The sequence below is a fragment of the Sarcophilus harrisii genome, chromosome 4, assembly GCF_902635505.1.
Source record: "Sarcophilus harrisii chromosome 4, mSarHar1.11, whole genome shotgun sequence".
In the NCBI taxonomy this organism is placed as follows: domain Eukaryota; kingdom Metazoa; phylum Chordata; class Mammalia; order Dasyuromorphia; family Dasyuridae; genus Sarcophilus; species Sarcophilus harrisii.
In genome coordinates, this window is record NC_045429.1 from 449,259,340 (window position 1) to 449,286,971 (window position 27,632).

Below are 27,632 nucleotides of genomic sequence, written 5' to 3' on the forward strand. Positions count from 1 at the left end.
TTAAAAGAACAAAGTCCTTTATTTGCTTGACAACTATAACTTGGTGGCTACACGATTCCCTCCTGGCGAAGAGGCTGCGGGCCTCGGGACTACTGACTTACCACGTGGGGAGTGGGTGCTGGGCCCCGTGGGAGGGAAGGGTCCCCAGGGGGGAGGTAGCGCCTCCCTGCTCCCCAGCCCCCTTCCTCTTAGGGCTCAGAGGATCTGCCACCCCTCTACGGGCTGAGGGGAATCTTTGCGGCAGAGATGGAAGCGCTCCCGGCCCTGACCGTGGCCTCTGATTCCCTTGTCCCACAATGAAGGCGCCGTGACCCACGTGCGCCATGCTCCAAGCACCATGTGTGAGGGCCCTTGTTGGGGGGAGGGGGAGGGGAAAGACAGACAGGAGGGCAGGTGGGAGGGCGTGTGGGGCCTGGCCCTTTTCAGAGAGAGATAAGCAAAGTCCTGAGGTGGGAAATCCCGGGAAGGGGAGGGTCTCTCCCCAAGATGCACCTAAGGGTGTCCAAGTGGCTATAAGGCCCCCCTGTGGAACTCACTCCTCCCCAGTCCTTTCATCTGGCCAGAATCCCTGATGATCTTTGGCTTTGAGACCTGGGGAGGAGATCTGGCCGAGTCACCTGCCTTAGGGATCCCAGGTAGGGGGTGCAAGGTACCCCTCTCATTTCTGGAGGCATCTTGGCTTCGAGTTCACTGTATCCCCACCAGGATCTCTCAATAATTTAGAGAAAGGTGGGGACACTTCTTCTCCCATTATACAGGTGGGAGAAACTGAGGCCCGGGGCTGTGAAACGAGTCTGAGAAGGGATGACAACTCCGACGTGGGGGTCTTTTTCTTGGATGGCACTGTCTGGATATGTGTGGTCCCCATTCCCGGCTCCACAGGAGGCACCCGTGTCAGTGAGGGACCCCACTGAGAGGTGCTGGAAGGCGGGGGGACCTTGCTCCGGCACCCGAGGTTGTGGGGAGCTGCTGGGCGGAGACCAGAGGGCGGGGCGAGCGGGATCACCGCGGCCGGCACTGGGCCCCGGCATCCTCCGCGTGGTCACAGTTGTGCGCGTTCCAGCGGATGTGAGAGCAACGGAGCAGGGACGCCTCGCCGCCCCGACACTTGACGTTGTCCAGGAGGATGAGCCCCTGGCCCGGGCCGAAGCGGGCCTCCCCCGGGGCCTCCAGGGCCTCCCCGCAGCCCAGCTGGCGGCACACCACGCCCGCGGCGCGCAGGTCCCACGCGTCGTCGCACACGGTGCCCCACTGGCGAAGGAGGTACAGCTCCACCCGGCCCTCGCAGCGGTGGCTGCCGTTGGCCAGGCGGAGGTGGCCTGGGGGGAGAAGAAGGAGGTGAGGAGCCAAACCGGGAGGGCACAGAGCAATCCCGCCCTCCCCCTCGGGCTGCCTGGGGGACCCAGAGCCCGGAGGCTGGGATACACCGAGCATCGGAACCGCCCCCAGTCCGGGCCTGGCCCAGAGACACAGACCCTGCCCTCGGAAAGTCCCGATCTAAGGTGGGGGCAGCAGGGGCGGCCCGGATCCTCGGGAAGCCTCGGGAAGCCTCGGGAAGCCTCGGGAAGCCTCGGGCGTCGGGGGGAATGTGTGGAAAAGAGATGGTGGGGATTTGAAAAATAAAAAACAAAGGTAAATGACTGGAGAGGCTGGGAGACAGCCGGGTTCCAACCCTGCCTGAAGCTCCAGCCCCCGCCCTCAGCCCGGTGCCTGGCGCATAGTAGGGCCTCAAGGGGAGCTTGTTGCTGTTTTCGATGGACTGATTCGAGCGCATCCCCAGCTTTGAGGAGCAAGCGCGGGCTGCTCGCCTTCCACGTGACCGGCTTTCCAGCTCTCAAGCTCTCCCTTTATTTTGCCTTTTCCAGGCCCGATGTCCTTATTTCTTCCAATAGATCCTCATGTTACGTGATTAATAAATATCCTTCTTAAAGGGGGCAGCGAGGTGTACAGTGCCAAGCCGGAGTTCCAATCTGGCCCCGGCACCTCCTAGCCGCCTGCCTCTGGACGAGTCCCTGCACCTTGTCTGCCTCAGTTTCCTCAACAGAGCCCATCCAAGGTTTGGAAAGGGATTTGAATTCCACTCTCCCGACTCCCGGCCCAGTACACTCATGTAGGCAGAGGGGGCCAGGCGGGGGCTCCCACTTACCGTCCCTGGGAGGCACGCTGGCGACCGCCTTTGTCGTAGTCTCAGGGACATCTTGCCACATTTGTTGCGCTGCCTCCTCTACGCCTGGCTCTGTGAGCAAGATCCGTGGGGGGAACACGGCCAGTCAAAGCAGAGTGGGACATCACAGCATCCAGGAAGTGCGAGAGGGAGGAAACCAGTGTTTATTGAGTGCCTGCTGTATGCCTCTAAAATATTATCCCCATTTTGCTTTGAGGAGATTGAGGTGGACAGAGATTGAGAGACTTGGCAGGGAGTGTCTGAATCCGATTCCGATCCAGATCTTTCTAACTCCAGACCTGCTGCCTCTACTTCTGATTCTAGGAGAGGGACTCTTTCTGACTCGGACCTCCCCAAGCGGACACAGGGGCCACCATTTTTCCTGCTGAGGAGTCCACAAACCCTCTATTATTGTTGTTGAGGAAACTGGGGTTAAGTGACTTGCCCAGAGTCACACAGCCAGCAAGTGTTAAGTGTCTGAGGCTGAATTTGACCTCAGGTCCTCCTGACTTCAGGGCTGCTGCTGTATCCACTGTGCCACCGAGCTGTCCCCTAAAATCCCTCTTTTTTGGGGGAAAAAAAAAGTAGGAGCTGCCTCTCACTTTGCTCCTTCTTAAGTCCCTTCCACCCCTACACTGATGATCCTATGATCGCATGTTATATGATCCTCTGGGCCTTAGTTTCCCCAACTGTCAAAGGAGGAGTACACCCAGCTGGCCTCTCAGGTCCCTTTGGTTTTGGGTTAAGGGGGAGGGGAGGCAGAACACCATCCCTGAGGCCTTGAACTTGAGGCTGACTCTTCATGATTAAGTACCAGCTGAGCAAGGGGAGAATGTGTAAAGGAGTCGGGGACAGAGTCACTGAAACCTCGGGAACTTAGGGGCAGCGTGGCTGAGGGGGTCAGGAGAAGAGGGACAGGCTGTGGGTGTGGGCGGAGGCCAGACAGCCACCGAGGAAGGGCCAGAGTTGGAACAAGCACCGCTGGCACCCGGACTGGTCTCCATCCTGTTGCCTCCTTCCCGCTCCCGTAGCCCCAGCTTCGGCGCCCTCCTCTGCTCCTTCTCTCCTCCCCGGAACCCCCAGGGTCAGTGTCTCCCTCCCTCAGCCCCTCCCTCTTCCATGCCCTCCCCCCTCCACGCCCTCCCTCCTCCGTCCCCTCCCTCCTCCGTGCCCTCCCATCCCCGTGGCCGCTCACCCCTGCAGATGGCACCGGCGTCCTCGTGGTGTCCGCAGTTGTGCTGGCCCCAGCCCAGGTGGAAGCAGTCGGCCAGGCGGGTCTCCACGCCGGTGCAGTCCACGTTGTCCAGCAGGACGGGGCCCTTCCCGTAGCCGAAGTAGGCCAGGACGGTGGCCCCCACGGCCCGCCCGCAGCCCGCCTCCCGGCACGCCACCTGAGCATCGGCGAAGTCCCAGTCGTCGTCGCACACGGTGCCCCAGCGACTCTGGTGCAGGACCTCCACGCGGCCCTGGCAGGGGCCGTCCCCACTCACCAGGCGCAGGCGGCCAGCTGCGGGGCGGGGGGGAGCACGGGGTGGAGGAGGTGCCGACTCCTCTCCAGCCCAACCCCTCCCCCCAAGTCCCTCCCCAGCCCCCATCCAGCCCCCATCCAGCCCCCATCCAGCCCGGAGAGCCCCCTCACTTTTCTTTCCCGACGCCATGGTGAGGACGGTTGCCTCCCAGGTGGGCTCGGCGGCGACTTCCGTGACTGCAAAGACAAGGGCGGGCCTGAGAGGGTCTGGAGGCCAGAGGGTCCCAGGCTTCCTGCCAGGGCTAATCCTGGGCCCAGGATGGGGAGGCTGAGAGAGAGCTGCCCACAGAGGCCCTGCCCATTCCCGGGGGAGCCCCGGGCCCCTGCCCCAGCAACCCCGCCCGTGTCCCCTGTCTGCTCCTTCCCTGCCCTTCCCTTAGCTTCGCCCGTCCAGGAAGGAAGGACACGGACTCCCTGGGCAGGCTCCGCTCCCATCCCGGGCTGCCCCGGCCCTCCTCATTCTCATCCAGGGACGGCCATGGAGGGGGCGGCCCAGCTCTGCTCGAAGGGTCCAGCCCCACCCCCACCTCTGTGATCATCTCCGGGAGGCCCATTTAACCTGGGAGTTTCCTCAGTCTCTGACTTCCAGCCCGAAATCTGTGATCAGCTCCTCTCCCTCTTAGTCCGGGATCTCATCCTCCCCTTTGTGGGGCAGCTCTCAGTCCTGGTCCCATAGAAACTACCTCTGGGAGAGATTCTGCGCTAACTCTGAAACTCTACAGCCACATAAAGGGAGGGGCCGCCAGTGGCGAGAGTTCAGATCTGGTCTCAGCCCCTCAGCAGCTGCATCATCTGGGCAAGACCCCACTTCTGCTTGCCTCATTTCCTCATCCATAAAATGGGCATAATAGCACTTATCTCCCAGGATTGCTGTGAAGATAGTAATTGTAAAGCATTTAGCACAGTGCCTGGCGCATAATAAGTGCTCTATAAGTATTAGCCATCATCATCATCATCCCATAGAAATGGTCTTGGGACAAGTCGCTTATTCTTTTATAGTCAATGTCCTATAGACCATTGCACAGATAGAGAAAATCTTGTTTACATAGTGGAAGTGATTATTATTTTAAACCAATCTTAAGCCCACCCTCAAATTTGCTCTCATTCTATTACCTCTCTTGACCCCGGCCTCACACTCTAATCCAAACCCGTGCTCTGGTGCCGGCTCAAACCACCCTTGGACCCCACTGCGATTCCAACCTCCGTCTGCCTCCTGTTCCAAGCCCTGGTGAAAGCTGAATTTTGGTCCCAGATTCTAATTCCTCCCAAGGCGGGTCCGATTTAACTAAATGCAGATTCCAGCCCTAGTGTTCCACCCTTGCTCCAATCCTACCACAGTTATAATTATAATTTGGCAAGAGCAGCGGGCATTTGTACAATCCTTTAAGGTTTCCCATTGGGATGACCCCAATAATGGGAGATTATTCCATTCCATCCTCATATGAATCCTATGAAGTGAGTGCTCCTAGCCCCTTGTCCAGGGTTAACCCATAGTTAGGTTGGGCTATTAAAAAAAATTCCTCTAAGGGACATCTAGGTGTCCAGTGGATAGAGCACGAATTCTGAGGAGAGGAGGCCCCAAGTTCAAATCTGATCTCAGATACTTTGTGACCTTGAACAAATCCTTTAACCCCAACTGCCTCCAACTTCCTTCCCCCCTTAAAAAAACCCAACCCTAAACCAAAACTCTTCTGCAGGAAGCTGTGGCACATTGCCAAGGGAGGGCAGGTGTCCACAAAAATCATACAGAGTATTTAGGGTCTCCTCTAGGCTAGCCCCACCCTCTACCTTTACAGCTTTATGACGTGCTCTCCATGAACCCTTCACTCCAGTCAACTTAGAATTGTAATACTTAGTAGATTAGAGGTAGCGAATCAGACCCCTCCATCATACAAATGCCATCTTGATGCTTCCCGATTGTCCCCTTTCCTCAGTTTCCCTTCCAACTCCATGAAGGTTTCTGCCTTAAGGGGCTTCCTCCTGGGGTGGGACCCTCTCCCTCCTGTCTGGATCCTACCTACCCTGAAGCAGCCCAAATGCTCTTTCATCTGACTTCTCCCTGCCCTCTTCTTACCTGAAATCTTCCAGGTGTGGGGGCTATCAGAATCTGTCCAGTAAACTAGCTAACTTTCTATCTCTATGGCAACTAAAGGCTAAACTCCTCAGGAGAGAAGCTTTCCCTTAATTCGGACCCCCCCCCCATACACACACTAATGTGTGACTCCAAGCTTTGATGCCCTGCCAGAGGCGTTGCGGCTTGCCCTCTCACTCAGGAGCTGTCCAGCACCAAGGGTGCTGTATCCTTCCCCCTTACCTGTAGCCGGCTCAGTGAGCCAGACCTTGCCATCCCGGGTGAGCAGGGTCGGGGAGGACGTAACGGTGGGAGCAGAGCGTCCTGCGGGAAGAACATAGAAAACAAGGTCTGACTTCAGCCTTGTGGGAACTTCCCAGGGAGGAAATTCCCTCAGCCAATATAGATCTGCTCCTTCCCCGGGATTTACAGTCCTAAGGAGATGCCCAGGGCACTGCCAGGGTCAGCAGCTTCAGGGAAGACTAATTCACTGGAAGTAACTCCCGCTGGAGAGTCAGAGGTCTGGGTTCAGACCCTGCCTCTGGTGTTTTGTACCTATGTGACTTTAGGCAAGTCACTCCTTTGACACCCTTAAACCTCAGTTTCCTCCTCTGCAAAATAAGGAGATTGGACTAAATGACTTCCGGGAGCATTTCTATCTCTAGGAGTCACACAGGGTCCACAGCCAGGCCATATCAGGCAGAGGTCTTCCTTTCTCTGAGGTCCTCTCTCTAGCCATTATCCTATTTCTTTTCTGGGTACTCCTGGGATCTTTTAGAGTAGATTTATGGCACTAACTTGGGCATGTTTTATTGTTGAGGAACTCTGGGAAGCAATATTTCGGCTACAGCTTATTTTTGGGGGTCAAACCCAACCCTCCTGGGTGTAGCCCAATAGTCCCACTCTGCTTTAAACCCTTCCCATACATGTCTAGGGGAGTAGAGCATGGAAAGAGGAAAAACTCCAAGCCTCCTCTCATTGGCAGAGCCCCAGAAACAGATAGTGCCCAGCTGGCTAATAAGGGATGCCAGAGGATGATTAACATTAGAGACAGTAATCAGCAGACCCAGCAGAAATACAGAAGGTGCTTGGGGAGGGAGGAGATAGACAGGCACACATCAGCTCCTTCCCAGAAGCAAACACTGCCCTTCCTTTCCTCATAGAGCCAGTGCCTCCTGCACCCGCTCCCTCTTCAAGGATGCTCAGCAGCTAGCTGTCCTGGTCAGCTTCTTCCCTTCTCTCTATTAGACAAAGAGGGTCTAGGAGTGGTCCTTCACTAAGCAGGAAGGCTGATGTTTCCAAGCACAGGAGGGTTCAGAAACCAGTTCTCCCTAACCAAATCCTGCTGAGAGGAATTCTTTTTACCACTCTATCTCAGAGCTTCCAAAGTCTATTAGTTTTTTACTTCCCAGGAGTAAGGCATTAACTTCAGAAGGCTTTTGGTATAATAAAAACCTGGTCCCTGAGAGGGGAGGTTCCAATAACCTAGTGGAGCTGTTCTTTATTGAGAAAGCACTGGCCTGGGGATAAGTAGTTTACAGGGGAGGAAATCTAGGGTTGGTGGATTTAGGGAGGAGAGGGGGAGCAAGAAGGAGGGAAGGGAAGAGGAATGAAAAAGGAAAGAAAAAAGACAAATGGAAAAATGGGTGGGTAGCACACTGGGAAGAAATGGGAGTTGGTTAGCAAGGAAAGTGGGTGAGAGGTTTTTGCTGTTTGCTTGTTTTTTTTTTTTCTTATTTTTTTTTTCCTTTTTGATCTGATTTTTCTTGTGCAGTATGATTAATGTAGAAATATGTTCAGAAGAGTTGCACATGTTTAACCTATATTGGATTGCTTGCTGTCTAGGGGAGGGGGATGAGGGAAAGGGAGGAGAAAAAACTTGGGACACAGGATTATGCAAGGGTGAATGTTGAAAGCTATTTTTGCATGTGTTTTGAAAATAAAAAGCTATTAATTAAAAAAAAAAAAAGAAAAAGTGAGTGAGGGCCAGATCACATCTCCAAATGCTGAAAGTTCACCTTGAACCCACTTTGGAAAAAACAAGCTTAATGGACTTTGGGTGTGGCCCTAAGAAAAGGGCTCAGTTTCAGGATTTAAGGGGCAGAGATGGCACTGGGACTTTGAGGTGGAATAGTCTGTGGTACGAAACCAAGACAATCATAGTAACTGCTATGATTATTGTTTATAATCCTTTACTTTCATGTAGGGCTTTATGGTTTGCAAGGGGTTTTCCCAATGTAATATAAAGAGAAAATCTCAGCTTTGCCAGTTCTTAGCTATGTGACCTCATCAAGTAACTTAACTCTCTGGACCTCATCATCCCGACCTACACCATGAAGATTTTGACCCGGAAGGTTCCTAAAACACCGGAGCACCTTGGACATTTATGATTCTCTGATCTCATTTGTTTCTCACAGTCCTGACAGGGGGGCAGAATCAAGCTAGAAGAAACCTTAGAGCTTATTGAGCCCAATCCTCTCATTTTACAGATAAGCAAACTGAGGCACAGTGAGCTGAACCGTCTTGTGCAGAATCACAGAACTAGTAAATATCTGAGACTTGAACGCAGGTTTTCCTGACTTTAAGACCGCTCTGAGATCTACTCTGCTGTAGCAGGTGTTGCTATTTCTGAGACCCAGAGAGGAGCTTCCCCTCCCAGCTGATGGCAGAGCTGAGATGAAGAGCCTGGCCTCCTACTTGCTGGTCCAAATCCCTTTCCTCTAGAACCTGCTGTGGAGGACTTGGGGCCGTAGAGTGTTGTCTCCCTGGCACATGGGAGGTGCCCAAGAAATAGGCGATGATTGGCGCTCCTCTTCCATACCTGAACAGATGACCCCGGCATCCTCGTGGTGCCCACAGTTGTGAATGCCCCATCCCAGGCTGGGACACGCTGCCAGGTGCAACTCTCGGCCGTCACAGTGGACATTGTCCAGCAAGATGTGACCCGTGCCGTAGCCAAAGTAGGCGTTGGTCTTGGAAGCCACAGCACTGCCGCAGTCCAGTTGGCGGCAGACCACCATGGCATCGGGGAGCCCCCAGTCATCGTCGCACACGGTGCCCCATGTGCCATCGTGCAGGATCTCCACCCGGCCTTGGCAGGGGTCGGCGCCTCTCACCAGGCGGATGCTGCCATCACCTGGGAAGTGTTAAAAAGGGTAGGGAACAAATATACCCATAATGCCATGTACCTTACAACCCACAACCATGCTCCATGCGTTGTCCTGTCAGCTTACAATGTCACAATACCTTTACGATTCCCATTCCCGAGACCTTCTACCGTCCCAGCCACATAGGAGGGGACAGCCACGAGGTCTGGCTGCCTGGGAAATACCACCTTTCCTAATGTACCGGGCTGGTCCCATCATTCCTAGGCTTAGTGTTCATTATTCTTTCAGAATTCTGAGTTCCAGACTCTCTTGCTTTCTTTGTTATTCCCATCCCCCATCCCCATTCCATCTCCCCTCCATATCACCACACCTTGAACTCCTCTCCCCCCCCCCCCAGCCCCATCTCCACCTCTTAGAACCAATGGAATCCCTGAGCAGGTGGTTGGCTCAGTGCCCACCTTCTGCAAGGTATTTTCAAATCCCCCCCACTTGTCGCTTCTCTTTCCTAAAGGTACTTCATTTTTATTTACTATTTATCAATAGGATTACTTTGTAGTTACTCAAGATCATAGATCTGGAGGGGAACAGACTCCAGAACCACCTAGTCTGACACCTTTATCACCCAGAGGCCAACGCGAGGCCCCCAGTGACTCCCCAAAGCCTTATTTGTAGACTTGTCGGCCCTTCCAGTAGAACGTACGCTTGCTGAGGGCAGGGCTTATTGACTTTGCAGCAAAATGTCTGCACATGTTACACACTTAAAGAATGCTTATGGATGGATGAACGAATGAATGAAAAGCTCTCTGGAGCCCAGGAACTGGGAGGATCTTCCCCAACCACCTACCTATGCCGTTCTTCGGGGTCATGGTGGTGGGGGCTCTGCTCGTTAACATTTTCTTGGCCAGCGTCGGTAAGAGCTCTGAGAAGGGAAAACACTGGGGTGAAGGAGCTCTGTGTGGAAAATGTTCGCTTCTCAGACTCTTAATGGGAGACACAGGTGGGGGGTCATTGCTGTGGGACAGGAGACCCAGCTTCCAAAAACCTCAAAGGGCCATCTTATAGTTTCTCAAACACAGGATGAGAAGGTGTGTGTGTGAGAGAGACAAGAGCGATGCAGAAAGAGGCAGAGACAGAAAGAGACAAAGAGAGATGCAAAAAGAGAGAGACAGAGATACAGAGACAGAAAGAGACAGAGATTCAAAAAGAGAGACAGACAGAGATACAGAGACAGAAAGAGACAGAGATTCAAAAAGAGAGACAGACAGAGACAGGGAGAAATGCAAAAAGAGAGACAGAGATACAGAGACAGAGACAGAAAGAGACAGAGAGATGCAAAAAGAGAGACAGAGAGACAGAGATACAGAGACAGAGACAGATACAGAGACAGAAACAGAGATATAGAAAGACACAGAGAGATATAGAAAGAGACAGAGACAGAGATAGAGATAGAGACAGAGAGAGACAGAAAGAGACAGAGAGACAGAAATAGGATGAGAGATAAAGAGATGGAGGCACAGAAGCAGAGATACAAAGAGAGATATATGTGCACAGAGATGTTTTGGCCTCCGGTGGCCTTGGACATTTTCTGAGGCTAAGATCCCCCAGGGGAGTTGGCAAATGCTGATTTCCTTGAAATTTTACCCTGAAAAAATTCTGAACAGAGGGGAGAATTCTTGAGCAATTGAGGAACTGGGGAAAAGGCAGCTCATTGCCCAGAGAACCATAGTCTCCCTTGGCTGGGAAGGAGCCTTTGGAAACCTTTTCCTCCATGTCCCTGCCTCGGACAAGAAAACACCCCAAATTTCCCAGCTTGTTCTCCATTGGAAATTAGGACACATGAGTTGAAATCTCAGTCTTGCTGGTAACTGACCGATATCATGGGCAAATTGCTTTTGTTTTTTCCTGAGTCTCCCTTTCCATGGGTGTAAGTAGAGGCAACGAGCCCTTTCCCTTCACACAATTATTGTGAGGGCAGAGCAAGCTGTAGAACAGATTAAAAGTCCTCTTCAAGTGTGAGGAACCATTATTCTTTAAAGGACTTTCAAGGCAAAAGAGGAATCTGGGCAGTTTTTCTAGAAGTGGGAACTATTTGAAACCAGGGATGGAACCTTTGCCATCCTCTTGGTATCTGCAGCCTCTGGTAGCGTGCCTTAAATAGAATAGATGCTCAGCGTGTTGTCGCTGAGCGTGATACAGTTGGGGAAACTGAGGCTTGGGAAAGTCAGGGTATTCGCCCCGTGTCTTGGTGGAACTGGGATGAGAACATGGGTGAGCTCGGACCCAGTTCTCTTGATTTTCCCACTATAAACAGCTATCTTCTCTTACCCATCCCAGCCCCCAGTGAGCCGAGAGGGGCCCTCAGGGGGCCGAGGACCCTCGTGGCTCCCCCTCACCCCTCTCACCGTCGCACATGACGGCCACGTCTTCGTAGTGGTAGCAGTTGTGGACGCCCCAGCCGTGGCTGCCACACTCACTCAGGGCCGCCTCCTGTCCCTTGCAGTCCACGTTGTCCAGTTGGATGGGGCCCCGGCCCTGGCCAAAGGCAAGGGGCAAGGGCACAGGCAGGGCATACCCGCAGCCCAGCTGGCGGCAGACTACATTGGCATCTACCACGTCCCAGTCATCATCGCACACGGTCCCCCAGGAACCATTGTACAGGATCTCCAGCCGGCCCTGGCAGCGGCTAGGTCCCCCCACCAGCCTCACCTCTAGGGGCAGAGGGGGGCCAGGGGAGGGGAGGGAGCTTACTTTGGGGCAGGGCAGAGGGCAGTTCTCAGAGCGGGCCAAGGTTGGGAGGCACCCAGATCCCCAAGCTAAGGGGTTCATGAGCCACCCTACCCATCCCATCCCACCCCGGTCAGGGGCTTTTAAATTCACTTAAAATAGGTTACAGCCCTCTCCCCTCTCCGTAGGTTTGGTCCTTCACCCCATCTATGGTCATTAGAAAGCTAACCAAACTCTAAGCATGGCCCCACCCATCCAGCTTTCCGGGTTAGAGAAGTAAAAGAGACAATGAAAAGAGACAGACTCATTTATTCCTTAGCGTCCCACCACTGTCACTGAGCCGATCATTGTGAGCCTTTCCCTCTCTATGGTCTGTTTCTCTATCTGTCAAATGGGGGCGGGCATAGGTTTTTTATTTAAGGTCCCGGATGGGGGGGCAGGGTGAAGGACCTCCCAGATTGCAGTGGGAGAAAGGAGACCCGTGGTTTATCCAGGAGGGAACCCCATCCCCCCACCCCATCCCCCAGAAGGTCCTACCTGGAAAGGGTAATGGAGTTGGCTGCAAGGTGCTGCCTGAAATAGAATAGAGAAGGTCAGATGAGTCTGGCCAGTTGGAGAAAGTTGGAGATTCCCAAAAAGTTAACTCATTGCTTTTCACGTAGGGTTCAATCATATAATCACATATATGATTCATATGTCATTCATTCCTTATATGATTCAATTATCTTGAACTGAATCCCAATGATTCAATAATTGTATGATTCAATCATGTAAACTTAAGACCTCAACAAACCGTGCTCGGATTATTGCCACAACTCCCTCACTGGCTCCCCTGCCTCCATCTTTCCCGTCTCCACAGCCAAAGTCACACAATCACTAGCCCAGTTTTCCTAAGGCACAAATCATATCATGCTGTTCCCTTACTCTAAGATGTTCCATGGCTCTCCTCTTCCTACTTAACAAGGTTTAAGCTCCTTAGCTTCCAAGATTCTTCAGAATCTGCCCTTAATTTACCCATCCAGCCTTATTTTCCATGACTTTCCCAGTGTTTTGGATGGCGAGGGTGCGAAGTGCTCCTTAAAACCCATTTTACCCTTTGTTCCAATGGACTGCTTTCCTGTTCTCTTCCCTTTTGACTTTCCCCAAATCATTATCTCCTTAAACCTTCAAAAGCCAATTTCAATTAACCACCAGAATGAGATTTTCTCCAATTTCTCCCTTTCCCCAGAGAAGTGAGTTCTCCACATCCTTTGGCTACAGTCCTCAAGCCACCAGCCTCATTCTGCCTTAGAGCATCATTCGTTGCCCCTCTTCAAGCCGGAGACTCCTTCAGTCATCTCCGTATCTCCTACAGGACCAATGATATTGGTCTGCCAGTCACTCAAACACCATACTATTTAGCAGCTGTCACACATCAGGTTGAGAGCTAGGGATTCCGAGACAGAAATAAAATGGCCCCTGACCCTTCCCATAAGAAGGGATCTTCCAAGACGACCCTGAAGGACTTCTGATGAAAAATGCTATCCATGCTCCAGAAAGAACCGATTGTGTCTGAATATAGATCGAAGCATAATTTTCCAATTTTTACTTTTTCCTAAGGTCTTTTCTTGGCAGAGGGAGGAGATTTATGTTTTCTTTTGCAACATGACTTCTATGGAAATGTTTTGCCTAATTTCACATGGACCTTCTCAATGGGTGGGGAGGGAGGGAAGAAGGGAGAAAATCTGGAAGGCAAAGTTTTATAAACATGTAAAAAAAAGTTTTACATGTAACTGGAAATATATATATATATGTACTTGTATATAAACAAAGAAGAAGAGAGGAGGAAGAAGAGGAGGAGGAGGAGGAGGAAGAGGAGGAGGGATATAGCCACAAACAGAAAAGAGGAGCCACAGGGATTGAATCAGGAAAAGTCATATTCAAATATGGTTAAAGATACTTAGCTTGTGACCCTGGACAAGTGACTTTATCCCGTTTGCCTCAGTTTCCTGATCTGTCAAATTAGTTGGAGAAAGGAATAGCATTCCCCACCAGTATCTTTGCCAAGAAAACCCCAAAAGGGTCACAAAAAGTTGTACGTGACCGAAACAGCTGAACCACAAGACCCACCCTGAGGGGAAGGGTACCCCTATCTGGGGACCAAGAAAGGACTCGTGCAGAAGAAGGGCTTTGAACTGAATCTTAAAGAAATCCAGAGATTCCAAGGGGCCTTTGCCTCTCGAAGGAGGAAGAAGATTTCAAGCCTTGGGGTCAGCAAGGGTAGGTTCGTGGGGACGGGTGATAGAGTGGCCGGTTTCTCTGGGATCATAGAAATTTTGGAAAGTTGGAAGGTGGATGTGGGCTGGAAAATGAGGGTGGGGTGAGGCTGCCCCTCACACAGGGGCTGAGGTAAGAGGGAGTCACTGGAGTTTATTAAGTGGGTGGAGTCTAGCAAGATCAGACCTGTACTTTGACTCTTTGGCAGCTGTAGCTGTGGTGAGGAAGTCCTAAGGGGCTGAATAAGTTGTGTGTGGAATAAAGAGAGATAAGGTGAAGAACTTACAGAGATGTGTGAATTCTTTTTCTGGATTTTATTTTCATTATTTCTGTGTTTCCCCCATGACCTGTATAATATGTGCCCATATTTACTTGAGTCTTGGCTAGCTAGAAACATATTTACTTAACCTGAGTTGATGACATTTATCAGTATTAGACATTTATGGATATTTAGTCTATAGCCTGACCACTGTCTATCTGAAGCCTGAAGGCCTGATTTTCTGTTTCCTAGAAATCAGGAGATTTCCCTGAAACCTTCCATTCCAATCTCTCCAAATAGCAAATCGCCTCCCCCTCCCCTTCTCAATGCTCTCTTATAATATGACGAATAACATATAAGATGTTGAATGAATGGACTTGATTTTGGAACTGAACATCTCTTTCAGGTAGACTTCTCTGTTTAGTCTGAAGCTGAAAGCATTTCTTCAACTTTTCCTAGATTTCTGGGACTGGATCTCTTTCTTGCCCTCACCAGGCCCTATTTTCTATTACAAGTGGTGAAGCTGCCTTGCCTTCTTTCTTTCTTTCCTTCCCTGCCTTCTTTCTTTCTTTCCTTCCCTCCCTCCTTCCTTTCTTTCTTCCTTCCCTTCTTTCCTCCTTCCCTGCCTCCTCCCTCCCTCCATTCTTTCCTCTCTCTCTCCTTCTTCCCTCCCTCCTTCCTTCCTTCCTTCTTTCCTTCCCTCCCTTCCCTCCTTTCTTCCTTCCTCAGTTAGAACATAAGCTCTCTGAGGGCAAGGTGAGGGTCAGCTTTGTCTTTGTATCTCTAGCTCTTAGCTTGATATTTGTTTTCCCAAAAGGCAAAGTTGCCTCTAGGGTCTCTTGTAGCGATGAGGTTCTTCCTAGTTTATTATTGAACCCCATAATTATGCTCATGGAACATCCACATCTTCAGAGCATTGGACTTTCACTCTAGCCTTCATCTCCACCTCTTCCTCATTGGACTTGGCGTCTGCCCCAGAACCATCCTGGATTCCCAAGTTTCCTCCTGCCCCATTGGGGCATATATCTCACTCCAGGTTGACTCTCTACTTCCTCCCTTTTCTAGCTCCCCCATGTGTGAGAGGGGTTCAGAGGAAGAAAAGGTTACTTTTGCCCAGGAAAGGGGGAAGACAATGATAACAACCAGAGCCAGACATGATTTTAGAAATCACCTAACCCGATCACCATTTTACAGAAAACTTAGGCCCAAAGAATGGAAAGACCCAGCTCGAGGTCGCACAGTGAGTTAAGATTGGAACTGCGTCTTGGAATCCAAAGCTTATGAACCCAGGCCAGGGCTTTTTCTACCATCCCACTTGAATGGCTTATTTTCTCACACATAAATTGAAGGACATTTGACCAGGTGACCTCTATCCAAGTCTTTTTCAAGAGCTAACATTCTATGGCCTCTCAGGGGATGGACCCGGTTTTGCCTGACCTGGGAGCTCCAGACTGAGGGCTGGGTTTCGCCCAAAGGTGGGAGTTTGCCAACCCCTGGCTCCATAATCGCCCAAACTCTGCTCCTAAACCAGAAGATGTGACCCACACACCCCTCCACTCCCTCAGTTCCATCCAACCAATGGCTTCCTCTCCACACCCCTCTTTTCCCCAGTGTCTCAAGTTCTAGGAGCATAAGATTTGGAATCAAGAGGTGCTTTACTGATTACCTAATCTAACCACCCCCTTATTTTACAGAGGAAGAAACTGGTCCAGGAATGGAAGAGACTTAGCAGGGTCATAAGTCATCTCCGTTCCAAAGTTAACATTCAAGGACAAGTTTTCTTCCTGTCCAGCACCCCCTGGGTCTGGGTGTCTGGGGAAAATGACTGACACCACTATTTACAATTTCCTTCCTTCCTTTCTTCCTTCCTTCCTCTTTCCTTCCTTCCTCCCTCCCTCCCTCCCTTCCTTCCTCTTTCCTTCCTTCCTTCCTTCCTTCCTTCCTTCCTTCTTTCCTTCCTTCTTTCCTTCCTCCCTCCCTCCTTCCTTCCTCTTTCTTCCTTCCTTCCCTTCTTTCCTACTTCCCTTCCTTCCTTCTCCTTTTCCTCTCCTTCCTTCCTTCCCCTTTTCTCTCTCCTTCCTTCTTTCCTTCCTCCTTCCTTCCTTTTTTCCTTCCCTCCCTCCCTCCCTCCTTCATTCTTTCCCTCCCTCCTTCCTTTCTTTCTTCCTCCTTCCTCCCTTATCCTTCCTTCTTCCTTCCTTTTCCCTTCCTTTCTTCCCTTATTTCCTCCTTCCCTGCCTCCCCCCCTTCCTTCCTCCTTTCTCCTTCTTGCCTCCCTCTTTCCTTCCTGCCTTCTCTCCTTCCCTCCCTCTCCTTTCTTTCTTCCTCCTTCCTCCCTTATCCTTCCTTCCTTTTCCCTTCCTTTCTTCCCTTCTTTCCTCCTTCTCTGCCTCCTCCCTCCCTCCCTCCCTTCCTCCCTTCCTCCCTTCCTCTCTCCTTCTTCCCTCCCACCCTTCCTTCTTCCCTCCCTTCCTTCCAACAGTTGAAGAAATTATATATAGCATTAAATATATATATATATATATATATATATATATATATATATATATATTCAGCAAGGATATTTTAGCACGTGGGCTTTTCTCTCTTTTTAAATTTGATTTTTTTCCCATTGTATCTCACCACACTTTCAGAAGGACCCCAGGGCACTAGAGCTGGCCATAGCCCAACCAAGCCTTTGTCTCCAAAGCTTCAGCAACAAGGCAGAGCCTAGGTGGTTTGTGGGGTCAAGGAGCCCTCTTGTGGTAGGGACCTGTCTCTGCAGGTTTCATTCTCAGGGATGAAAGGGTGGGGTGGCGCAGAATGGGAGCTTTCCTTCCATCCCTGCTTCTTTAGACAAAAGCATGGAAGGGATGATGGAGGAACAGCAGGGGCCTGGGACCGGAATGCCTGCTGGGAGATTAGTTATGGCAGGCTTCCTCCACTCCTCTCGGAGGGCCCCTCCCTAGGGTAAATTCTCCTTTCCCCCAAGAATATACCTGGGAAATGTCTCCTTCCCCCATTTCCCAGAAGGCGAAGGTCTGTGGAGTTGACTTAGGAAAGTGCGACTCCCTGCGCTCTTTGGCAACCCGGGGGACTCTGGGTGTGGATGCTTTGTCCTGTTGGACTTGGTAACGTACTCATCGGTTCTGCTAAACTATGAAATTATCATATGAAAAACAAATCAATATATTAAATTGTGTGTGTGCTGTAAGGAGTGGCTCTGGAGAGAGGCAGGAGGAGGTGGACATATTGGGAAATGAAGGTGATTGGGATGGAGGAACAAAACAGGTCTATATCTCCCTCCTCCTGCCTCTCTCTGGCAGAAAAAGCTCTTCCTCCTCGCATCAGATGTGACGTCGGTTAGGCTTTCATCTCCCTTTCAGCGGTGCTGGGGATCTAAAGCCGGAGACTTCTATCAGCCAGAGAGGAAGGGTGGGTCTGGGATGCTGGGGAAAGGAAGGCCCCAAGCTGCCATATCAATAACTGCAATAACCTCCTTTACCCCAGAACTAGATAACAAGATGGCAAGACTGGCCACCCAGCTTTTTGTTTGTTTGGGGTTTTTGTTTTTGGACTAGAGCAGTGATTTTTATTGCCATGAGGAAAATCATTTGATTAAAGCAAAAGCATTAAGTGTCCTCTAAGTTAGAGATGATCTTAGAGAACAGAATGGACACTGTCGAAGCTTAAGGGACATGGTTGCCTCGATATAGCTCTTATCATTCCCATTTTACAAATGAGGAGATTGAGACACATTTCACGCAGTTGTCAGACCAATCTAGCTTAGACTATTCACTCTGATACTCTTCCTTTTCCTCAATTACCTTTTTGATTTGTTTTCTCATTTGTAAAATGGAAGCATTATAAGTCTCTTCCATTCTTCAATGATTCTAAGTCTTCCCTGATCCCTCCAACCCTTCCCTTTCCCCACTGAAATGATTTTATATTTAATTATCCACACACCATTTTAAGCCCCCATTCCCCACCCACTCACCACAGAACTTAGAAAGGTATGGGATTTGTATTCTAGAATTTGAAGGGTTAACATATGAGGGCCACTAGGTGGCACTACGGAGGATAGAGACCCAGCCTGGAGTCAGGAAAACACATGTTGATGAGTTCAAATCCAGCCTCAGACTCTTCCTAGCTGGGGGACTGGGCAACTCACTTCATTCTGTTTGCTTCAATTCCTGATCTATAACATGAGCTGGAAAAGGAAATGACAAATGACTCCATTACTCCACCAAGAAAACTCCAAATGGGGTCACAGTCGGACACAACTGGAAAATGACGGAACCACAAAAGCCCAGGGGAGAGGGATGACTTGTGCTTGGTCAAGGTACAATGGAGCCAATATGGTACGAGGAAAGAGAGTTGTCTGTGGAGTCAGGATTGTGCTGCTTACTCCCTGGGTGATGTTGGCCAGCTTGCTGGAGCCGAGTCAGAAATCCTGCCTCAGCTATTTGCTAGCTAGGTGACCCTAGGCAAATCTCTGCCTCAGTTTCCTTATCTGTAAAATGAGAATAATAATGGCTTCATAGATGTGAAGATGATAAGAATATTTTAAAATGCTATGTCATTGCTGGCTATTACCATAAGCTTCAATTTCTTCCTTTATAAAATAAAGGGGTGGAAGTAGCCGGTCTCTGAGGTTCTTTCCAGCTTTAGATTTGTGACAATAATAGTCAAATTTCACCTTACTAGAGAGAAGGCCATCTGAACAGCCAAAAATGTGCAAATGAGCCAGATTTGAACATCCAAAGCTGAAGCTTCCTGCTTTCAGAGCTGGCTCTTTCCACTTATATAAAAATATATTTATGCATGTGTATAGATATGGTTTCCTTCAAGTTTCAGCTAACACCTTGCATTGTATACATATGTATTATACATCAATCAGCTCAGAAATCCTTTCACTCTCCTTGTGACCCAATATTTGCCACAACCGAGTCTCAAACTGACAAATGGGGGTATGACCACGTCACTCACCCAACGGCAGGAAGAAAAAGGCCAGGGCAGGCAGGAGGAGGGGGCGGATGATGTTCCCGTCTTCTGGTCTCCACCCTCTGCTTGTCTGAACTGGGCAGGGACCAATTCTCATTTCTGCTCTTCTCTTTGAATTTGGAGTCTTCGGATGGTCTCTCCAGGGAGTGGAGAAGTCACAGCTGGAACATCTGGAAATCAGGGTCAAGACTTTGGGGAGGGTCTGCATTAATCAAAGGAGGGCAGGGAGGGAAGACTTAGGTCATGTTTGGTAGCCATCCCCCATACCCCACTCCCACCCCAGATCGCCTTCCATTTGCATATTGCGATCTGCATAATCATTTTCACGTTGTCTTGCTCATTAGAATGGGAGTTTCTTTCTTAATGTAAGTTCTTTTTATTTTATAGAAGAAACACCTTTCAAGAATATAAATGATGGACTCATAGAGGACCATGACAAAAAATAAAAACAACAAAGATAGATGCCAATTATAAGTTATAAGTTATAACTCATTTCAGTGATTAGCTTCTTGGGCAGTTAACAATGATTATAGATGCAGAAGCAAATTTGTTTTGCTTGCGGAGATGCAATGTTGCCATTTACTGAAGAAACCAGCTTTTTAGCTTTCTTTATTTTTGTTGGACATATCCTGGGTGTTTCTCAAATAGAAATATTAACACACACACACACACACACACACACACACACACACATATATAATAATATAATAACTTAATCACTTTCTGCCTAGAATCACAGTTAAATCAGGGCAGGATATAGAATGGGAGCTTCTTGAGGGCAGTGACTGTATTTTTGCCTTCCTTTTTTCAGTGGCTGCTTGTTCTTTGTGTCTTGGATGCTCTTCCTCTTCTTCTCCATCTCCTGGCTTCCTTCAAGTCTCAGCCAAAAACTCACTTTCTGTAAGAAATCTTTCCTAGTCCCCCTTAATGCTAATGCTGTCCCTCTGAGGTTTCTCCCAATTTATTCTCTCTTGTTTATAGGGTGTTGAGGTGACATAATGTTTCTCCCAATTTATTCTCCCATTTTTTTTGAGGTGAACACCCTATAAACAAGAGAGAATAAATTGAGAGAAACCTCAGAGGTTGGACCTGGAGTCAGAGACTCCTCTTCCCAATTTAAAAAAAAAAAGTCTAGCTGTGACTCAGTTTCCTCATCTGTAAAATGGGCTGGAGAAGGAAATGGTAAACCACTTCAAAATCTTTGCCAAGAAAAACCCCAAATATCCAGAGAATTGGACAGAACTGAAATGTCTACTTTGTATGTAGCTGCTTGTATATCATCTCCCATCATTATATTGTGAGCTCCACCTTGCCATGTATTCCCAGCACTAAGTACAGTGACATTTGTTGTTCAGTTACTGTCATTCCAGTCATGGCTAACTCTCTTCGACTCTTTCTTGGCAGAGATATGGAGGGGTTTGGCACTCATTGCCTTTTCTATTTCATTTGGCGGATGGGGAAACTGAGGCAGACAGCCTTTCAGTGATTTGCCCAAGGTCACGCAGTTAATAAGTGTCTGAGACTGAATTTGAACTAATGATATTGGAAGGGGTTGTCATTTCCTTTTCCAGCTGATCTGACAGATAAGGAAACTGAGGCAGTCAACATTTAAGTGACTTGTGCAGGTCATAGGTAGGTGTCTGAGCTGGATTTGAACTGGGGCCTTCCTGACTCCTGTACTCTCTCTACTATCCTATCTAAGCTGTACCTGTCTGGTATATAGTAGGCACTTCATAAATGGCTGCTACCTCTGCCATTCTTTGGGCTGCCTCAGGATTCTTTCATCTCCCCCTCCCTATTTCAAGCTTCTCCAGCTTCTGGTTATATATTATCTTTCTCCATTGGATTGTAACCTCTCTGAGGCAAAGAACTATATTTCTATTTGTATTTGTTAAACATAGTGCTTTGCATGCAACAGGCGCTTAATAAATGTTTGTGCACTGACTGTTAGCAGGCCCCTGGACAGGGGCAGAAAAGGAAGGATTGGTTTTTTCTCCTAGAGCTGGCTGGATGTGTATCCTAGGGCTCAACCCCCTGCTGTTCCCTCCTTCCAGAGAAACAGTCCATTGGAGCAGATGATTCCTCCCCAGCTCTTCCTGATGGAGTCCCCCATTCCCAAAATCCCCCTCCCCCAGGAGAGTCTAGATGAGAGCTGGGGACTGTTCAGTTACTGAGACCTAAAGCTCGTGGAAGGAAGCTGGGTACCATACAGTGGTTTCTGTCCAAATCCTAATGACCCTTCAAGTCCTAGTTTTGATTCTCCTTCCTCCATGCAGCCCTCCTTGATTGCAGGAGCTTCCCTTGTACAGATGGCTGGTTGTCCAATCAACTCATTTGGGCAAAGCTAATACTCAGTGGATAACTGATTTATTAATCTCAGCCCTTCCCAGTGTTTGCTGGAATAACCTGCTTTTATTGGGAGGTTTCCTTAAAACCTCATTGCTCAGCACCAGCCCTGAAATCAGCAGGACCCGAGTTCAAATCTGACCTCAGACATTTAACACTTCCTGGCTATGAGACCCTGGGCAAGTCACTTAACCCCAACAGCCTCAGCAACAACAACAACAAAACAACAACAACAACAACAACAATCTCATTGCTCTTCCACATTGACCCATTTTGTGGCTCTAGATGCATCTCTGGGGGCTATTCCCCTGGAACAGGGCTGCCAAGGAAAGAGGGGACCCCCGGCCTGATGCTGGCTGAGGTCCCGGCCTGTTCTAGAGTTATGATTCTGTAAGCTCCCACCTTTGCCATCTTGGCAAAGCCATTTAGATTCCCCGTGTCTGTATTCTAGCTCCCTCTGACAGGCTAGGGAAGCCTATGGACCACCTCTCCGATCAAAATGGATGGAAATGCAAAATTTCCAGGGCGGTGACAATACAGATGCAATTTCCCTCCAAAAATCGGAGCAGCCAGACAGCATGGTGGAGAGAATATAAGATTAGTTCAAATGCAGTCTCAGATATTTCACTAGCCATATGACCCGGGGCAAGTCACTTAACCCTATTTGCCTTAATTTCTTTAGCTATAGAATGAGCTGGAGAAGAGCTCGTCCAGCCCCAAGCTCTGTTTCATATTTCCAATTCTCTATTAGAAATCTTGAACTCATCCTTTTCCCAGACAAGCCCTCCCTGTTTCCTAATTTTCCTGTCACCATGAAGAGCTGAAAAGCATCATCATTCTCCCAGTCCCTGAGGCTCACAACATCCTCAGCTTCCCCAGCTCCTCTCTCCCTCACCGCCCCTGTCCAATCTATTGCTAGTTCCATTGGTTCTATCTTCAAGCATCTCTTTTATACGTCCCCTTCTCTCCTCCGGAAGATCCCCACTCTGGAACAGGACGCTTCACATCTGGACTACCTGGCTGATTTCCTTGCCTCAAGTCTCCTCCACTCAGCTGTCAAAACAGTCTTCCTAAAGCACAGGGATGACCATGTCTGTCTGTCTGTCTGTCTCCCTTTCTTACACACACACACACACACACACACACACACACACACACACACATTAATAAATCCTCCAAGAGCAAATATAAAATCTGAGGTACCACTTTCTACCTTTCAAATTGGCTAGGAAAAGATGATAATAAATGCTGAAGGAATTGTGGGAAAATTGGGACACGTTGTTGTGAACTCATCTCCCCATTTTGGAAAACAATTTGGGACTATGCCCAAAGAGCTATCAAACTGTGCACACTCTTTGATCCAGCAGTGTCTCTACTGGGCCTGTATCTCAAAGAGATCTTAAAGGAGGGAAAGGGACCCACATGTGCAAAAATGTTTGTGGCGGCTCCCTTTGTAGTGGCAAGGAACTGGCAACTGAGTGGATGCCCATCAGCTGGAGAATGGCTGAATAAACTGTGGTGTATGAATGTTATGGAATATCATTCTATAAGAAATGATGAGCGCAGATTTCAGAAAAGCCTGGAAAGATTTACATGAACTGGTGCTGAGTGAAATGAGCAGAACCAGGAGAACATAGTACACGGCAACAACAAGATTATGTGATGAACAACTAGAATTGACTTAGCTCTTCAGAAATACAGGGATCCAAGCCAATTCCAGTAGATGGAAAATGCCATCATTATCCAGACAGGAGAACTATGGAGATTGAGTACGGATTGAAGCATAATATTTTCATTTTTTGTTTGTTTCTTTGCTTTTTTTTCCCTCTCTTTTGTTCTGATTATTTTTATATAACAAATATATATATATATATATATATTTATATGACAAATATGGAAATATGTTTAACATGATTGTACATGGATAACCTATATAAGAATGCTTGCTGTCTTGGGGAGGAGAGAGAAAAAGGGAAGGAGGAAGAAAAAAATTTCAAACTCAAAATCTTACAAAAATAAACGTTAAAAACTAGCTTTACACGCAATTTAGAAAAATAAAATACAGTTGAAACCCTGGAGGGGGAGAATCTTCTGTTTGACTTTTAAAGCCTGGATCCTTCCTATTTTGTTGGTCTTCTTATACTTTACTCCCAAGTACTCTGTGATGCAGTGACACTGAGCTGTTCCTCACACAAGACGCTCATCTCGGGACTCTGGACATTTTCATTGGCTGCCCCCATTCCTGAAATTTTCCTCCTCCTCTTCTCCGCCTTCTGGCTTGGTTAAAATCTCACTTTTTGTAGGAAGTCTGCTCCAGTCCTTCTTATTGTTAGTGCCTTCCCTCTGCTGCTCGTCCCCAGCTTATCATTTATCTATCTCGTTAATAGTGAGCACGTTGTCTCCCCCATGAGACTATGAGCCCATTTTTTGTCTCTAGTACTTAGCCTTTGAATGAATCTGGAGGTCATGGCCCTCTTCAAGAAGAAGGGACAAACACTTAGTGCCATGTCCTGAACACAGTGCTCCCTTAAACATTTGTCCATTAATTGCTTGTGATCTTTTCCAAGTCCCTTCCTTTTCTGGTCCCCTTTGTTAAAAAGGGAGAAAAATATACCCCTCATGGGATAGTAGAGAATGTCAAGAAGCAGCACTTTGATGTTGGGAGGATGAACGTGCACAATAAAGGAGAAGATTTCTCTCAGGTCCTTCACCTGGCTTCCCTGTTACCTGCCAATCAAAGAGGATCTTGGGAGAGAGCTGAGCTTCTTCCCGCTGATTTCTCACTCAGGTCAGCCAAGAGCCAGCCTTCTCCAGAGACAGATTAGATTGTTGGCTACTAGCTGTTATTCCAGGGAAGGCTCTGCCTGCGCTTAAATCCCTCTCTCCTGTACCCAAAGCAGGGCCGTGGAAGGAGAAGCACAACCCAACGCTCTAGGTCGGCTGGCTGGGAAGTCGCCTCTCCCAGCTATTTTGGTGGGGGGACAAGGGTTTCTCAGGCCAGGGCTGGGCAGGATCCCACCAGGGCAGTCATCAGCCCCTGTGCCACAAAGAATTGGGTTACAGGGGAGTCGGAAAGCCAGATCCCAGCCCGAGCACTGGTTTCTCAATACTCCATTCATCTGGCAGAGGGAAAGGCCCTCTCACTGGAATAATTGCCTTTTGTCCTCTGGGGTTAGCCCTCCCTTCTTTTCTGAGGACCTGGGGGTAGCTGAAAGATGGGAGCTGAGATCTGGAGGAGGGGGTGGAGGCGGCCAATTCTCTTCCTGAAGGCAGCCCGTCCAGCACCCAGCTCCGGTGGTGAAGAAGGAATCCTCTGGCCCCCATTTCTGTGTCACCCCCACCTCCGGAAACCTGCCTTCTCTGTCTGTCTGTCTCTGTCTCTTTCTCCCACCCTCCCTCCTCTAGTTGTCAGGATCCTCCCGGGAGTTGGAAGGATAGAAGTAGGGGCCACTGGGGAGAAAATAATCTTTGGATTGTCCCAGGCCATCCCTTCCTTTCCCGTGTATGATGGGAAGAATAAAGATTGTCAGAGAGCCTTGTAAGGGAGCCATTCCCACCCCCTTCCTCACCAAGGTCTCTGTGTGTGGTTGATTGTAGATCGCCTGGCCTTGCTCTCCCTTGGACCATCCCAACTCCCTTCTATAAATCTCAGGGTACCTGATCCCAAGGAACCCACCAATTACTGACTTGAGAAGATGGGAAGGGCTGAGAGGCCTTTTGTAAAAGTTTGTCCAAAACTTGCCTGTGTCCTTATTAATCTACTGTAAATAATAATACCCAGCACCCAATTTAGAGCAGAACAAGTCTGTTCATCCTTTCCTTCCACTTCCCTCTTATCATTAGAGATCTAAAGCTGGAAGAGATTTGAGGCCATTTGATCCAATCCCTTTTATTTTATGGATGAGAAAACTGAGGCAGAGAGAGAAGCGGCTTCCTGGCATGATGCAGGCAGTAAGTGGAAGAACCAGCCTCAAAGCCACACCAAGGGCTCCACATTCAACACTTTGCCCCACATCCCTTCCTCCTTCCCCCCACTTTTAGCCAAGAGTGACCTCAGTTTCCAGGTTTTACAGGCCCAGCTCCCTGGAGCCAACAAAGCAGTCTCCCCCCCCCCCCCAAGGTGCACTCCAACCCAATTTGTTTAAGTGGCTCTGGCAGACACCTTTGGTTTCAGCAGGAGGGCATTTCTATAGGGATGTCCTGGGCAGCTGGCCCAGTGGTGTCCCCGGAGGACTTGGGAACATCGTGGTCAGACGGGGCAATAATGGATCCATGAAATTACAGAGAAACGAGCTGGTCCGGGATGAGGTTCGGCAGGGAGACCTTGACGCCCGGCAGCGTCTACAATGATCACGTTGGGGAAGCCTTTGGGACCAGCTCTGAATGACTCCTGAGCATCCGAACTCCGGCAAGAGATCTTTAAACTTGTTTTCTTTCTTGTTCCCTCAAGAGTTCAATAAGATCTAGCTCTTTGCAAATGCCCCTTCAAACCTCCCCCTGGACAAACAAAAGAGTAAAAGTGTACATACCTGGCTGGGATTTCTTCAGCTTTATTTGTCTTCCGCCTCCTTCCCCTCTTCCCTCCTCCTCCTCCTCCTCCTCCCTCTTAGAAACAGCTGGTGATTAAAAAAATCTATCAATACAAGTCAGGAGCCATTGCTTCCTCTCGGCCTGAGAGGGAAATACAGAAAGCTTTTTTTCTACAAAAATAACTGGAAGGAAAAAACAAAAAGAGGAAGGGACGAGAAAAAGGAAATCACTCATCTGCCCCCTGCCCGGTGGTCGCCTCTCCAGATGGGGGGAGCAGGGCTTGGGGGTGTGGAAGTCCCTATTCACTTCCAGCATGACACTCTGGACCCCAGATGCAAGGGGAAGGAGGAGAGGGAGATAACAAAAGGCAGGAACACATCCCAAACAGATCTGGAGGGCTGAGGTCGGGAGGCAGCTCAGGTTTCAGGGAGGCAGACCTGCCCTGACTCTGGCCCCTGCACTGGAGGAAAAGGAAGGAAAGATGTGGCTCAGCCCATCAGACCCAAACTCTTTGTCCTGGCATTCAAGGCCCTCCTCAAGACCTCTAGGGCTTTCCAGCCTCCCCTTACTGCTCCCCTAAAATGGATTGTTGGCTCCAGTCAGGTCAGGCTGCCCACTGCCCCTCGGTCTCACTGAGCTTCTTTGTAGTTCTGTCTCTTCTCCCTCCTCTTCTGTCCAAATTCTAACTGCTCTTCAAGGCCCAGCTCAAGTCTCACCTCCTCCATCAAAGCATCTCCTTCTTGTGTGACCCAGAGCAACTAATATCCTTCCCTGCATAAGTTTCTTTTTTTTTTTTTTTTTTAAATAAGTATAACTTTTTATTGACAGAACCCAAGCCTGGATAATTTTTTACAACCTTATCTGTTGCACTCACTTCTGTTCTGATTTTTCCCCTCCCTCCCTCCACCCCACCCCCCTTAGATGGAAGGCAGTCTTATATATGTTAAATATGTCACAGTGTATCCTAGATACAATCTATGTGTGCAGAACCCAACAGTTCTCTTGTTGCACAGGAAGAATTAGATTCAGAAGGTAAAAATAACCTGGGAAGAAAAACAAAAACCTGCATAAGTTTCAATAAAAAAAGAAAGTTGAACAAGATGATGGCTTTCTTCCATCCTTCCCAGTCTAATGGTCTCATCCTTCCCAGTCGTCAGGGATCTATTCCCAGCTCATGGCCCTCATCATGTCCAATGTAACAGGTACAAGCCCATGGGACAGGCTCTGGGGATCCACCAGATACACACGTGCTAAAGGGCGTGAAGGATCCGAGGATCCCGGGTAATCCCTCAGTCTTCATAATGGAAGCTGATGAAGCTAAATGTGTACATGGATCGCTTCTAGTAAGATTTGCTTTGGCCTCTCACTTTTTTTTTTTTAAGTGAATTCTGATTTTAATATCAAGAGAGAAAGAGATAGACATAGAGACACAGAGAGAAAGCGACAACAGTTTCATACAGCAGAACTCAAAAAGAGTATTCTATATTTATAATATGATATATAATAAATTTATAATATTTATTTCTATAATTAATATATATTTATTATATAATACATAATATAAATTAATATAACATAAACAAATATTTATAAATATAATATAAAAACAGTGAATATTTATTTTATAGTGCTTGATTTAAAAAAATATATAATGAATTCTACAT

The 27,632-nt window shown here is 48.8% G+C and overlaps 1 protein-coding gene across 1 annotated transcript; it reads right to left on the minus strand.

Moving 5' to 3' along the window:
* On the minus strand, positions 1 to 26,779 carry SSC4D (scavenger receptor cysteine rich family member with 4 domains). Its single transcript, XM_031968005.1, has 11 exons — positions 25,968 to 26,779; positions 19,078 to 19,262; positions 12,132 to 12,167; positions 11,273 to 11,578; positions 9,715 to 9,789; positions 8,585 to 8,899; positions 6,007 to 6,087; positions 3,804 to 3,869; positions 3,360 to 3,671; positions 2,147 to 2,236; positions 1 to 1,319 (listed from the first exon to the last, which is right to left on the minus strand). Exons 2-11 carry the CDS (start codon positions 19,187 to 19,189, stop codon positions 1,003 to 1,005), a joined length of 1,710 nt encoding a protein of 569 aa, XP_031823865.1. The 5' UTR covers positions 19,190 to 19,262; positions 25,968 to 26,779; the 3' UTR covers positions 1 to 1,002.
* Positions 26,780 to 27,632: the final 853 nt, after the last annotated feature.

What these genes read in the sequence shown, in the direction of transcription:
- SSC4D (XM_031968005.1), bottom strand. Translation starts at nt 19,189, where the DNA reads ATGAGAATTGGTCCCTGCCCAGTTCAGACAAGCAGAGGGTGGAGACCA. An exon ending in TGCCGGGGTCATCTGTTCAG is followed by an intron (nt 6,088 to 8,584) that starts GTATGGAAGAGG and finishes TTCTTCCCGCAG; the next exon opens with GACGCTCTGCTCCCACCGTT. An exon ending in CATGGCGTCGGGAAAGAAAA is followed by an intron (nt 3,672 to 3,803) that starts GTGAGGGGGCTC and finishes CCCGCCCCGCAG; the next exon opens with CTGGCCGCCTGCGCCTGGTG.